The 14,860-nt window shown below is 39.9% G+C and overlaps 1 protein-coding gene across 2 annotated transcripts in view; it reads left to right on the forward strand.

Moving 5' to 3' along the window:
• Positions 1–14,860, forward strand: part of LOC142367399 (RNA-binding motif, single-stranded-interacting protein 3) — a 290,810-nt gene that overhangs the window by 61,316 nt on the left and 214,634 nt on the right. For both annotated transcript variants that reach the window (XM_075449363.1, XM_075449359.1), the window contains exon 3: positions 1,206–1,430. In XM_075449363.1, coding sequence (XP_075305478.1) covers positions 1,206–1,430 — 225 coding nt within the window. The remainder of the gene's footprint in view (positions 1–1,205; positions 1,431–14,860) is intronic.

The following is a 14,860-nucleotide window of genomic DNA, read 5'->3' on the forward strand; positions in this document are numbered from 1 at the left end:
ACAAATTACAAGTGTTCTTGTGAGACTTGTGGGCTGTTTTGAGAACGCACTGCCAACCATCAATCAAAATGCAACAAAGATGAACTTGAATTATGAATTTTCATAATAGTAACACCACAGGGCGCCTTCCTTTCATATTGCTACAGTTGCCCAGAAGGTGCAAACAAAACCTTGGCTCTTGAGAGGGACTTTCACATTTTTTATGACCACCAAAGTGGCCACCATGTGGGCAGAGGTAGAGGGGATTCAGTTGTTTGCTATTTGTAATTTGAGCCACTAGAGGTCATCCTGCATACTGGACCCTAAAGCAGTTGTCGAAGTATGAACGAGACATAATTAAACATGTTTTCAGCTTTCCATCAATATGTCATGTGGGTAATTGCATAGTTTTTTATGTGGTTTATTTAACTGATCCCAAAGAAGAATCAACCCAATAAACCTTATGATCACCTCATTTCAAGGCAGATGGTTCTCCTTGGAAGGAAGTTACAAATGACAGCAAACACCGCGCAAGTTGACTTTATAAGTAATACCTGTTGCTAAGAAATTTAATGCACATTAAAAAAAAATACTAAATATAAAGGAAAAGTAGCTTTGATGACTAAAGTTTGCAAACACTACATTGTGTGCCCTCGGTCTTGTTAAAATGACAGAGATTGGCATGTACGTCCTTTTGCATCCTGTATTTGTTTCTGTGCTTCAGTAGCCATGATAGCCAAGGTAACCCATCTCAGAGCAATGTAAGCCAGACTGTCAGCAGCTTCAACCCTGTGTTTCCTGAACCCTGTTGATATCAAATACATAATGGGACACTGGGAAGCCTGTTGCCAGCCTGTAATCCAAGCATTTTATCAAACCAATCAGTGCTTTTTGAGCAAGAACACACCTCAACCGTGACAGAAGGGGTTTTCACAACATCTGGTGCACCGAGAAAGAAAGGGAGGGAGAAAGGGAGTTAGCGTGGAAAAGAAAGTGTGAGAAGAATTTTCCTAGTCTAGCATGAGATTTCGAATCAACACAACATCCTGCTTTCTCTTTCGATGCAGGTCAGTGAGCCGGCAGCTTGTTGTCAGTGCTTGCCCGCTGCAGAGTTGGGCGTGCTTGTAGTTATGATAGTGATACTCTTGATGTACCAATATTCATCCCTGCACTCCTCTCACAGTTTCTGTCCTTCTCCCTCTTTCCATTCCCTTGCTTTCTTCCAGCCCAGTGCAGCAGTGCGAGGTTACCACAGCAGTAAGACGGCAGCCATGAGTCCAGGCCTCGGCTCCAATTGGACCACCAGTAGCAGCGGTGGGCAAGGGACCTGGAGCAGCCCCTCCTTTACTCGTCCAAATCTGCAGCATTATATATCTCACCACCAACAACACCCACATCACCACCCTCCATCCACGCACACAAGCTACACCTACTGCACAGCCCACACAGCTGTGAGTAATGCCTTTAGCCTGTTTGTTGTTTGAATACTGTCTGTCTGTCTCTCCGTTTCTGTTGTCCATTAGTGGCTGTTATTATCAACACAGCTCTCATCCACACTGAACATTCACTTTCCTCTTCTCCTCAATTGCACCTTCTTTCTCTATTTTTTTCCCTTTACTCTCACTTTCTTTCCTTTTAAGTCAACATGATTTCATCGTACCTCCCTCCTTCGCCCCATTTTAATAACTCCTTTAACCCTCCGGATCCCCTTTTGTGCTCTACAACTTTGTTTGTTTTTGTTTTATCCATCTCCTGCATCAACATTGCAGTGAGAGTGTAATTAAGGTACCATAGAGGCACTTTTGGATTGCTTCCTTTTTCAGTATTCAATATCCCTGGAATTAATTGCTGTTCTGCAATCCATCTGATTTGACTTTATTTGTGGTGTCTGGTTTTCAAATGTAATATTTGGGAAGTGACTGGAAGGCACCGACCAGAAATGAGGAATTATATTACCATCATGTCTCTCTCACAGTCAGAGAGCTGGAAACAAAGCTTTTGCAGGCAGTGAGTTTTCAAGTTGTTTCTTTCCTTCTGCCTTTCTGTTACATTATCTATATTGTGATATCTTAGAAACATCACGTGGGGATTTCTTGCACATTTCTGGCACAAACATTCACTTGGACTAAGGATGAACTGATTAGATTTCCTGTTACCTCATGTCAGTCTCATCCTTGTGAATGTGATACAAGAGGAATGCCTGGGGGGAATTTTATTACATCAGGCATAAAGGATAAAGTTATGACTTTTTCATGTACCCAAAAGGTCAAAGGGTAGCTTATCTGTGACATTATAATGTTCCACTGAAACACTTTAGTGGTCATTATTCAACTACATCATTCAGAAACAGAAGAGGAGATTGTAAGTATATTTCAAATTTGGTCAACATTGAACTGGTCACACTAATCTGCTTTGCCTGTCGTCAAATTGTGTAATTTGAAAAGATTTTCTGTGTTGACGTGTTCAAGACATCTGAGGGGCGTCCATGTTGTAGTTTGTGTTTCTTTTGAAGCATTTTTTCCCCTCTTTTAATGACCTTCCACTCTGACACAGTTTCCACAAAGCAGAGCACGATCATAAAAGCTTAAAAAAATCCTTTCAAATCGATTTCTAGATACCACAGGTCATAGAATTTGACCTCAGGGGCTTTACAGTCTATACAGAAAGCACAACCTTTGACCCTTAGATTTAGGGACAATTTTTCACTAATGAGCAAAATGGAAACATTCAAGCGCTAGCTTAAAAGTTTTAGAGCAGGCAAACGACCACAAAGCCGCAATGTTAGTTACTTTTCTGTATTTCTTTCTGTAATAAGTGGAAGAATAAATAACAGGGCTTCATACCAAATCTTTCTTTTATCTTCTGTTATTTTCCTTTCAGCACTTTCATATGACATTCGCACCACTTAAATTCCCATCTGCCTATCCGCCAACATGTTGAGGCTTCCCCAAAGCACCTGCATGCATGAAGTGAAGAAATAGGATTGGATTTAGATATGATGATCATCGCTGTACATTGGCTTCTGCTTGCACAGAGCATTCCTTTTATGTTATTCCTGTGATACCACAAAACATAAGCATTCATTCTTTCTAGTAAGCAGGAAAGAGATTTTCTTCGAGTGCCCAAGCTTTTGTGCGTGCGTCGTTTTGCTTCAGCATTCCAATCATAATCACCGTCTCCTCTTGTTTTACACAGTTGTAACCATCACTAACACACTCAAGGAGGAGCTCTGTTGTTTTTGATCTATGTTGTGTGCAGACAGGAAGCAAAAAGAAATAACTTTCCACAAAACAGGCATAATTATTTAGTTGCGGTAGTACTTTATCACTTTTTAACGAATTCTTGGCATCATTATGGCCCTTACTGCCACTCCTTCCCCTCAAGGAGCCAAGTCATTGTCATCAACATCCATATGCACAAGGCTCTCAGTTTTTAACAGAAAGCTCAACTTAATTTTCCAATGATTGAAACACAACTTTACCACTGAGCTGAATCACTGCGTTGATGATTTTTTACATTTACGTGTGATTTTCAGCTGGTCCAAAACAGCTGTGTCCACTAGAGCAGTGGTTCCAAAACTGTGGTACGCGTACCCCCAGGGGTACGCAACGTGACGCAGGGGGTACACGAAAAAATGCATGAAAACATGGTTTGCAAAGAGCCTGATTACATTTTTAAACTGGCGTATAAATACACATACTGGAGTACCTGTTCACAGTGCCAAAAACACAAGATACTGCCATGTATAGATAGGCTATCCTCTAGTGGTCAGCAAATTAATTGCACTACCAAAAGGCACTACCGAAAATGGATAAATGGCTAAAAAGGATAAATTGCCCTTCCAGAGGGACATCAACTGCTACCACAAGTCAGTCCACAGTCAAAGGTGCACTTTCCAGCGCCAACAACCCACGTTATTCTTCACCTTCAACGTCTAGCTTTGACCGGGATGCTTGCATTGCACCCGTGGCTGGCCAAGCTGACATCACAGCATCGGACAGCGGCGAGGAGTCGGACGCAGAGTCTCCTGATGCGGGAAAGCATGCGGCGACGGACAGAGAAACAACCTCGTCAAAAAGGCGAAAATATGCCGCCATGTACTTGTGTGAGCGTGGATTCTCAGCCCTAACAACTATGAAAACAAAATGGAGACCGAGACTTTGTGTGAAGGATGATTTGAGACTCAGACTTTTCTGAAATTCAGCTCGATATTGCAGACTTATGCACGTCCTGTCAGGCACACCCTTCTCATTAAAGCTGTGGTGAGTTTGTTCTTCAGTTTCAGGTGATTTATAACTGAACATGTTCTAGAAATGTAGAAATGTTTGGTAGATTAATTTTTTCAAAGGTTAACTGGTGTTGCTCACTGAAAATGCTGGTAGAAATTGATCTACCGGTATTTGTTGAAGAATGAAATAATAATATAAGTGATTTCTGATGTGTTACATTCTGTTTGTGTGGTGATGGTGGTGGGGGGGCTTACAGAATGTGTGTGCAGGAGTTGGGGGAACATGGTTGGAGGTCAGATGTCTGCAGGGGTACGTGGCTGTGAAAAGTTTGGAAAACACTGCACTAGAGGAATATATCACAACTTTTATTTTTTAGTTGAGGCCAGTGTCAACATCTGAACTAGAAATTATTATCCACTATTTTTCACATTTAGATAAATGCAATTCTCTTACTCATCTTAACAAAAAAAGGGACACGTCTCTATCTGGAGCCAATAGAAGAGCACACTTGACTCCTATTTATTGGTTATTAATTTTAAGGTCCTGGTGCTAACTTTTAGAGCTCTGCATGGTCATGCTCCTCAGTACATTTCAGACCACATAAAGCTGTACTCATCAACTCGGAGCCGCGGGTCACGTAGCCATACATTGTTAGCTGTTCCTCACACCCAATTTAAAATCCAGGCTGATTGTTACTTTCAAGCAGTTGCACCACAGAATTTGCTATTTGTTTTTATGTCTTTTCTTCAGTCTTTTATGTTTGTTAATGTTCTTATTTCTCATATTGTATTTTATTGTGAAGCACTTATTGATTTTTATCTGGGAAAGGTGCATTAGAAATAAACTATACTACTTTTACTTACTTTTACTTACAAAACTTGCTGCTTTCCCGTTGCCCTGTACTTTTCAGAAACATGATCAGTTTTTATTTTTCAACATTTTATAGTTTCTAAATGATTTGTAACTGCTTGCACCGTTTGTCTTACCCTTTTACAGACTATCTATACATTGTGAGATTTGACACATTGGACACACACAAATTTTGACATACATACACGAAAAAAAAAAAAAAAAAAAAAAAAACTGAAAGGATTCCAATCAGATCAAGACATTTCAGATACAATATACAAAATTACAAAACGTACACCCTCCTCTTGTATTCTCTCAGTATATCTTTTTGTGGGACTCTTACAGAGTCACCTATAACTGGTCTGGATTACAGATCACCAAAGATTCATCACTCTTACCCACATCTTGACCCTCTACCCTTAAAATCTCGCACTGCATGCTGGCTTAATGTGTTTTTGTGGGACAGCAGTGACGTTTCTTTTCCTTTTGTCAGTTTTCTTTTTGTCCCCACAGAAACCAATTTCTCCCCCACTATTATGCCTTCATCTAACAAAGGCATGGTTCCAGTGTTTGAGTCTGTGTGTTTTAAATGTAATTGTAATGTCATATGAAACCCACATTGTGCTGTACATGGAGCAGAAATCCCTCAGTTCACAAACAAACCGAGGCAGACTTCCTCTCCTTTCACAAACTCTTTCTATCAAACTCCCTCCCCTTTTATTGCATCGTTTTTTTTATTGTCCCCCTAAATGCTGTTGTAATTTCAGGCATGTTATATGCAAAGAATGTCCTCCAGAAAGAGAAGGAAAACAGAACCGATAGCTCAGCATGTGTCTGTCCTCTCGGCTACGAGAGGTGAGTAAATACATGAAGAAAGAAAAACATGAAGTCAGTATCCAGCAGAGATCAAGAAGCTTTGCCTCCAGTGGGTTTGTAATTACAATGGAGGCAGATACATTTCCACTTTTAATATGGTGGGATGAAGATCCCTCAGGGGGGAGAAAGGAATGACAAAACATCAGTATAGAAAGTCGTGTAGAAGTCAGAAGAAGTGACGAGACGGAGAGTCAAAGAATTGTTTTTTACTTTATTCTGTTACTATGCAATACTAACTCCTACTAAAGTTTCCTTGCCAAATTAATATTGATAGAAACATTTTTGCTGTCTGGACTGCTCTCACTGACAGTGTAGGAAGAATTCAAGCTAGTCTCGCCACAAAATGTCTAATAATAACTACATTGCAAAATTTTCTAGTTTCAAAAAGTAGTTGAAAAAATGTGAGTTTTTGTGGGGGTTTTTTCTCCTTATTGTTTTTTGTTTGCCTGCGTTCATATAAGGTAGCTGTCGAATTACTTTTCCTTTGCAGATAAGGAGAGCTTCAGAGCTTGCATTAACAGTAAGCTGCTGGGATTGTTGTGTTGTTTGTCAACTTTCAGGGGACATTTGTTCAGGGTTTTTGCGTAAGATAACCTGTAAGGAAAGATTATGGTTTGGGTTTAAATTGATCTGTTAACCACATATCATAGAGCTCAAGTTTTAGTTTGCCAGGGTAACTATTCCTGCCCGACAAAAACAGTATAGAAAAAGACATTACTATGCCACAAGTGACCACCTTTGTGTTTTGCACTGTGGACCAGCGCAGCTACTACATATTTTTTTGTAAGAGGGAGACCCAAGACTGGCCTCCCAAAAATGACACCATGGGTCATTTGTTTATGCAGGTAAAATCAAACTATACGTCAATTATAACATAACTATCACAGTTATGTTATAACTGTGATAGTTATATATAACACAGTCATATGTGTAACAAAGGCAATTTGTTGTGGTCGTGAGAGCAAATACATGAGAAGTGTCAAAATGGTGAGATTAAAATTGTGATGGCGGGATTGTACAACATATTTAATTTAGTCCCACACATATTTTTCATTTTTCAACCCTAACCAAGTAGCTTTGATTTCTAACCCTAACCATGTGCTATTATTGCCTAAACCCGACTATAAAGTGACGTCCTTTTTCCAACATCTCAGATTTAACTTGATTCTGGCTAGAAATTTTGTTTGTGACCAGATACCTGAAAAGTTCATAACTAAAACATAAAAGCTAATGTCATTGCCACATTGGGACCAATGTAAAACTTACCTAACGTTACCATGTTAGCGCTTACCTGTAGTTGCACTTTTAGTTTTAATATTGTTGTTGTTGTATTATGGTGGTGTTAAACAACAAAAACTGTAATTGTTTCCAGAGATCTTACTTAGGATTTTGCAATAATCTAAAAATGTCATCCAGGACAATAAATCTGATTTAGGGGAAAGGGGGCTTAAGACAACAAAAAAGTGTAAAGGTCATAGACAAATAAGGACAAGATGGGACGAGGGAAAATAAAGGAATATATAGGAAAATAACACATATGTGCTTCCTAACATCACATCAATCTATGATTCTGTAGGTGTATTATTAACCAAACAGCTTAACAGGTTAGGTAACATCCCCGGTGAGTGGGGCAGTCCGCCGCTGCTTTAGTGTAATAAAACCTGACAAGCTTCTGATTGCACATGGTGTTATTGGATTCCTTACTTAAAGCCACATGGGCTGCAAAGACTCCCATAGCCTTGAGTAAGCACCACCTTATAGATTTTCTGGTCTGTTGAGAATTGATCACAAGCACACATGGTGAAGAAAAGGAAACATTTTGTTGAAGTGCTTTCCTCTAATTGGTGCGACAGAGCCCATTAATTGGTGATACCAGTAAATGTGGACATAGTGTACATTATCATATATACGTGTAGAAAGTGGGAGTAAAGTTTTGTCTTCACTCTGTTTAAAGAGTATTTCTCTTGGAATATTACTCTGCAGCATCTTGATTAGAAATATTTTCAATATATGCATTATATATATATACAGTTTATGTGTATGTGTACGTATACAGTGTATATTTACATATATTCAATACTCCCTGTTCTGGTAAATTTTATTGCTGGTCGTGTTCTCACAACCAATATCATTGCTCTCCCAAAACATACCTTTATTGAGTCTGTTTTCAGAAATGAATGAACCGGATTAATCCAGTTGAGGTTGTGAAGGGTTTAACGTTTCAGTAGTTAAGAAGGACTTTGACATTTAGTTTTTATTCAGCTTTTTATCATCCTTCAATTATCCTTCCTTTCCCCTCATCCACATACAGTACTCTTCTGAACACCTGGCCTTTATTTAGACTAGAATTGTTGGTAATCAGACATGTCTTTTTGTGAGTAACAATTTCCCTAAGGAGTACAAACAAATTGAATCTGATAATGATGGCGATGATGGGATGGATTCATCTGATCATGGGTTGACTAAACAAGTAAAGTAAGCAATGCTGCCCGATTTAGCGTCTTTGGACGAGACAAACATGAGCAAACTTCACATGCTTGTGATTCTCCTGTTCGTGTGACACGCTGAGAAGGAGCACGTGTTCTTTCACTGCTTATATAAACACATTGTTTTCTTTTTTTACCCCTTGAGGTCTTTAATTAATGATGGCGTGCTTCTCCTAACAGATTATATATAAAGTCCTGAATATCCATGTTCACAGCATTCCTTCATCGCCATGTCAGTGTACGCTGTCCAAATATCGGTCATGGTTGTGATAGTGTTTCATGATTTTGCATGTTGGCTCTGCTCAGGAATCATGATCTTGCATTTGTTGTGGCTTAATAGCTGTATTGGACTGTTTAACTGCGTACAACTGGGAGGAATGCAATTACTAGTGCCGTCTACTTCAGCTAATTGCATCCATGTTGTGTCCTTATTGCTAAGTTAATCTGAGTTCACGCAGATTGGAGTGTGCATGTGTTGTAGAAAAAAGAAAAAGGAAAAAAAAAACTTGCTGAAACCTTTTGGTGCCTCTGGTGTTGTTGTGACATGATATATGTGGAAATACCAGGGATGAATTGTGAACTCAAGGGCCAGCCCGCATTGCGTCTATGTTCTGCTGCAGAGTTCAGCTCTCTTCATAACATAGGCACACACACCTACACACGTGCTGTGGAGGACAAAAGTAGCTCTTCTCATCTCTACGATAACACAATACAGCTGGGGAATGTTTGCAACCTCTATTGGAACATATTTCCATATGTTGTCCTCTACAGTACTTCTGTTCCTGTCGGGCATAGATAATAAGATGCTTTTTTCCGCTAATGAAAACATCTCCGTTTGTTATCACTCTTTTACTGGATAACATGGGCATCCGTGTAAAGCCTTCAATTTAGAGCCGCAGCCACAGTCAGCTTCGAGTGTAACCTCATACTTGTCAAGAACACAATCATTTGGTCAATACAAACCTGATTGTAGGTATTTCCAGCACAGTTCATGTTTGGATTCAAAAAGTCTGAAAATTTGTTGAAGATTTAGAAATAAAAGAGACGTTGCAAGAAAGTGGGAGAGGGGATGAGCAGACAGAGAAGAATGCACATTGTATAAATAACAAACAAGGCAAAAATAACCTATCATGACCAAATCCTTGATTGTAAAATGTGCCGCCCTGCTTTGTCATTATTAAAACCAATCAAAATAAGAATTTTGCTATATGAAATGTTTTAAATGCAGCTCCTAATAGGCAGCTCCAGTGTTTTTGGATGATTGCCTCAGTCTCTTTCACAGACACGTGTTGGCTGTTTCTTTGTCATTTATCTATCAATTAAGCAGGTAAAAAGTGGTGATACCATGTGTCGCCTTTACAATGGGATGTTAGCTAGATGGCAAACCACCATATGGTCATATGAGATCTCAGTTCAAGTAAAACATGTCATAAGCAGGCTGTAAAAACAAAGCAGATTAATCTGAGTAATAGCGGGAACATTAAGGGGCCCCAAATCAACAGACTGGTACAATTTGAGAAGAAGAAATGGAACGGACAGAGAAAAGGCATGGATGCCCATGTGAGACAACAGTAGTGGCTGGTTGCAGGATGCTTTCATGATATGAAAAGCCCTTCACAACACCCATCCAAGGGAGGGACAAACAGTGGGTGGGCATTTCAACATCCAACTCTACTGTAAATATGGAAAATGCCAGTGCAGTGCTGGACCAGCATTTTTTGGATAGATGAAACTAAGATTAACTAGGCTGTCTGTAAGAAATGAGAGGGCTTGGATTGATGCATACAACATCATCTGTAAAACACACAGAGGTAGTGTGAGGACATGGGCGTTCATGGCTTCAAGTGGGTTTTGGTTATTTAGTGGGTTTCATGTTATTCATCGTAATGATAATTTTACCACATACATTTGAGCGCCTTAAAGAGTTGCAATTACTAAACCCTTACTTCAACTTGGATGTGATAATCTTCAGTTTAAATAACTAAAATTAAATATATATTTTGCATGGAGCTACAAGAATAAAAAGGGTGTCACCGTCCTACTATTTGTGGACCTTACGCTGCTCCATCCCACCAGCTCACCCTTTCATCTGTCTTTGTGAGTCCTGAACTCTGGAGCAGCTCTCTATGTTGTGATTAGCTTAATTAGCCATAACTCACAAACACCCCTTTATATAGGATGACAGATGATACTGTCATGTAGCTGAATGAATGGTCTGATTGCTGGCAGTGGGTGAGGGTGCATCTGCAGGCTGATGGCCTGCACAAAGCAGCTGAGCTAAGATTAGTTATCTCTGGCTCCCCCGGGAAGCACAAACCACTGAGAGGGAAAACAAAGAAATAGCACGGAAAGTTTTCAAAGGGATGAAGAGCAAGGACTTTATGGACAAAAATGATTAAGATCTGCTTTTATGAAATCCCATTTTATCTTTTCATGACATGTTCCATCTAAAAGTATAGTAAGGATTTCCTGATAGCAGAGACAACAGATGCCAGTGTGTACTGTAGATGTGTGATGTGGCTCAGCGAGCTTCATGGAGACTTAGTGATGAAGCACATTAGCTTACATTTTAAAGTCAGACTCTCTTTCATCAGCCCTTGAATGAAGAGCGTTGCTCATTTCCTAAACACTGCAATGATTCATCTTTGCCATGAGCTAGAATGGGCTTTGTCTCAGTAATTAATTTAGCTCTCGGGACAGCAGTTGGAATGAGTCGTGTCTTCAAGGCCTAATTAAAAGAAGATTGTCAAACATATTCTAGGTCACACAGCTCAGAATCTCCAACCATTTAAGAGGGGGATTTTGAGGCACTGCCACCTTGTCCTTGGTGGACCATTACGCTGGCTGATAGAGTGGGGGTTACAGAGTGAAAAACAAATGGTCTTATTTGCTTGGCTGATTTCTTCAGGCACCACTTGAAAATTGAGACACTACAAGTTTTGTTTATTACTGGCTGCTTGAGTCTATCTCAATCCACTTAATGGCTTTGTGCCCACCTCTGTCTGAGGTTGGTGTATTTAAAACAGCTAAGAAATTTCAAGATTCCTTTTCTGGAAAATGGCCCCAATTTATCTTCTTATTTTGAGCTGAATGGAAATGTAACTGCGCATTAATATCACGCGGTTTAGGATCAGTTTCTCTGAAATAACAGTCAAACTGTGGTTTTAGACACTCATAATGGAACCATGTTCATTATATTGTATCAGCTAGAGCAGTTATTTTATTGAACCAGTCCGACTGACAGGCAGGATCTTATCCGTCCTCATAATGAGAATCATTGACTTTAGTTATAGGTACAGAATGGCTCTAACAGTACACAGACACACACACACACACACACACACACACACACACACACACTTCTGCGTGAAGGTTCTGAACAATTAAGTGCAAGCTGTCGGGCTTAGTGCCTGGGTCCATTGTAAGCTCTCTAAACCTGTTAGACTGTGACAGACCATTAAAAGGCTGCCAAGGCTTGCTTAATTTGCTTCAGCAGCGCACACTGAGGCAGAGTGACTTGAGTGCTACGAGTGTCTTTTGACATTCCTTAGCTCAACCCTTCACAATAACATCCACACACTCTCATTTTACTTTTTACAGTATCAGCACCATCAAGTCACTTCTGTATTTTTGCCTCAAATTTAATTTTGGGATCACTGCATAAAAGGCCCGTTTCCGCTTATTATTTAGCCAAATGTGTCAAACAGTTAAAAAAGCTGCTAACACCGATGTATTTTCTAAATTTGCGGATTGCAAGAAATAGAATGTGAACAACATTAATTATTTTAACACTGGAGCCATTTGTACTATTGATTAAAGCTTGTACCCATAATGCTTGTCAGTTTATGCCTTGCTAACATAACCTTGATTGTATTGTGCATGACTGAAACACCCAGAACTGTCTCATTCGTCATGCTCATAGATGTATTCTCATTATGAAATGTTGATCCGTTTTTTGGCTACACCTGCTCTGGTTGACAGTGCCAGCAAAATCTAATATAAACTGTCAGGGAGGTGGAAATTGCACACCATACAAATTTCACACCTTGTTTGTATTTTCACACATTTAAATCAACAGCAATAGCCCAGTAGATTGCACTTTTCTAATTGAAGTATTGCTCAGTTTAAATGATTTCAAGAAACCTTTAGGCTGTGATGCACAAACGCACAAAAGGAAAAAGAAGAGGATGATAAAAAGGAATTCCCCTAAATACTGTTTCCCATGATGGGATTCAAATCAAATCAAAGGAACATGGTCATGATGACGAAGAACTTTGTTTACCAGTGTGCAGATCTAAGTCATAGGAAAACCTTGTTTTTCAAAATGAATGCATTTTGGGTGGATGTTTCACCTAAAAGGTATTTCCTGTCGTGACCAGAGCTTGGCTTTCTCCATCATTAAGAATTAAAGGCCTGGGCCACAAGATCCTGAGCAGCAGACCACAGGAATATCCAGAATCTGACAGCCCCCCCCCAACGCTCCGTATGTTTCATTTCCTATTTCACAAGAGCAGGAAGTTCATGCAAATTCCTGGCTCTGGTATGCCACCAGTCTTCATTTAGCAGCGGTTCATGTTTGATATTAGATGTTGGACACAATGGAAGATGTTAGAGGGTGGATTAGGGAGGGTGCTGGCAGATCTTACAGGGATTTAAATGGCTGTCTTCTCTTGTTCAGTGTCATGTGGACTGTCATATTTACATGTTATTGCTGGCTTAGAGCAGTTTCTTTTCTTGGTCATGCATTAATGGTAAATTCGCAGGGTTTCATCTGTGAAATCACTCTTCAGCAAATCAGTTTGCACCTGCTACTTTCTCTTCAGGTGATTAGTCAATGACAGCGCAGGACAAGGAACCATAAATCACACCTCCTGAGCTGTAGATGTGATTTTAATTCAAAATTTCATTGTGATCATGAATGGTTTTCAGTCATACATACAGGCACATACACACTCACATGCGATGTCATCCATGCACAGATGGGTTTTCATATGTGGCTGCCTGGGGCTGTAGTGTTGGCTTTAAAACACCCATAACATCTGTAAAGCATTATAGCTGATTATACTGGTCCTCCAGTGCAATCATGCTATATGGGCATGAGCGATGGCTGAACATGAACCGTATGGGGAGAAAAGGAGATGATGGGGCCTTTATGATTCTGATAAAACTGCAGGGCCCTTGGCAGCTTACATGCAGCAATACACCCTAACACAGGCAATACTCTTTATATACATCACTGTGCGTATGTTTGCTTATTTGTAGCAGGGTTTGACAGAGTTCACAGAAAATACAGAGTACAACCTGCCTGTGACCACTGCTCCACCTGTGGTGAATGAAGGATTTTTCCAAGTCAGGGGGCATATGGGAACCACATTAAAAAAGAGGGGCCAAGCACATGTCCAACATCCATGCACATTGTTTTTTTTTTTTTCAGTAAGCTATTCATTGTTCGCTGTTGGCTACAAGATCAGCCTTTGAATGTAATTTGCAAATTGTTCTTTGTGCAAGCACTTGAATAACTAAAAAATACCCACTGATATCTTTGAAATTCCAACTGAGTTCAAATGGAACACAACAGAACAAACCATTATCCGGCCTTCCTGTCCAGTTGAAATTGTTGCATTATGTTCCATCAAAAAAACCTCCCCCACTTTTCTCAACATCCTAGTTTCATTTTTTTCCTTTACCGCCTTATTTTCACAGGATATAAAAAGAAGCACTATGGCTGTGAAAAGTATGTTACCACAACTTGTAACTTTTGCTCACCTGTAGGCAGTTAAACCACCAGTGACTAGATGAAGCACTTCAGGGGCCAATCAGACTTTAGCAGGGGCCAGTAGCTCTCAGGCCCTGGTTGTTCTCTTGTGCAGCACAACAAGGTTACAAAAGAGCATGTGCTCCTCAAAGTGTTCTCAGTTTAAGTTTAAATGTTGGCATTTAATGCAACCTAGCTTTTCATGTGAAGAACTTGCCTGAACAAGTTAAATTCATAAACACTCAAGAGAGTACAAAATGATCAGTGCTCCCTGCTACTGGTTATGAGCTGCCTGTCCTGGAAAAATGACACCACAATACTCTCTCTTTAAGAACATAAAAATTTCTGACGTTAGCAACTACAAGTGCTGTCCAAGAATACAACTCACAGAACAACTGCTCACGGATCAGTACACATCTGCAAGATTAAACTTGACCATATAAGGCAGCCAAGTGAACACACGCCACATTTTTCACTGGGATGAAAGCTATATTTTCTTTTGATCAGATTTGGATCCTGTTTGGCTTGATATGTGTACATTGCAAGACAACTGGAATTTTGCAAGATCATAATCACGAGAGAGCTGATACCTCCGGGCTCCAACCGATCACTCTCTCTCATAACAACAGATGCAGGCAGTTTTCTAGGTGAAAGCGGTTCGCGCAGTGCTGCGGAAGCATCAGTTT

This window comes from Odontesthes bonariensis, chromosome 18, assembly GCF_027942865.1.
Source record: "Odontesthes bonariensis isolate fOdoBon6 chromosome 18, fOdoBon6.hap1, whole genome shotgun sequence".
NCBI lineage: Eukaryota > Metazoa > Chordata > Actinopteri > Atheriniformes > Atherinopsidae > Odontesthes > Odontesthes bonariensis.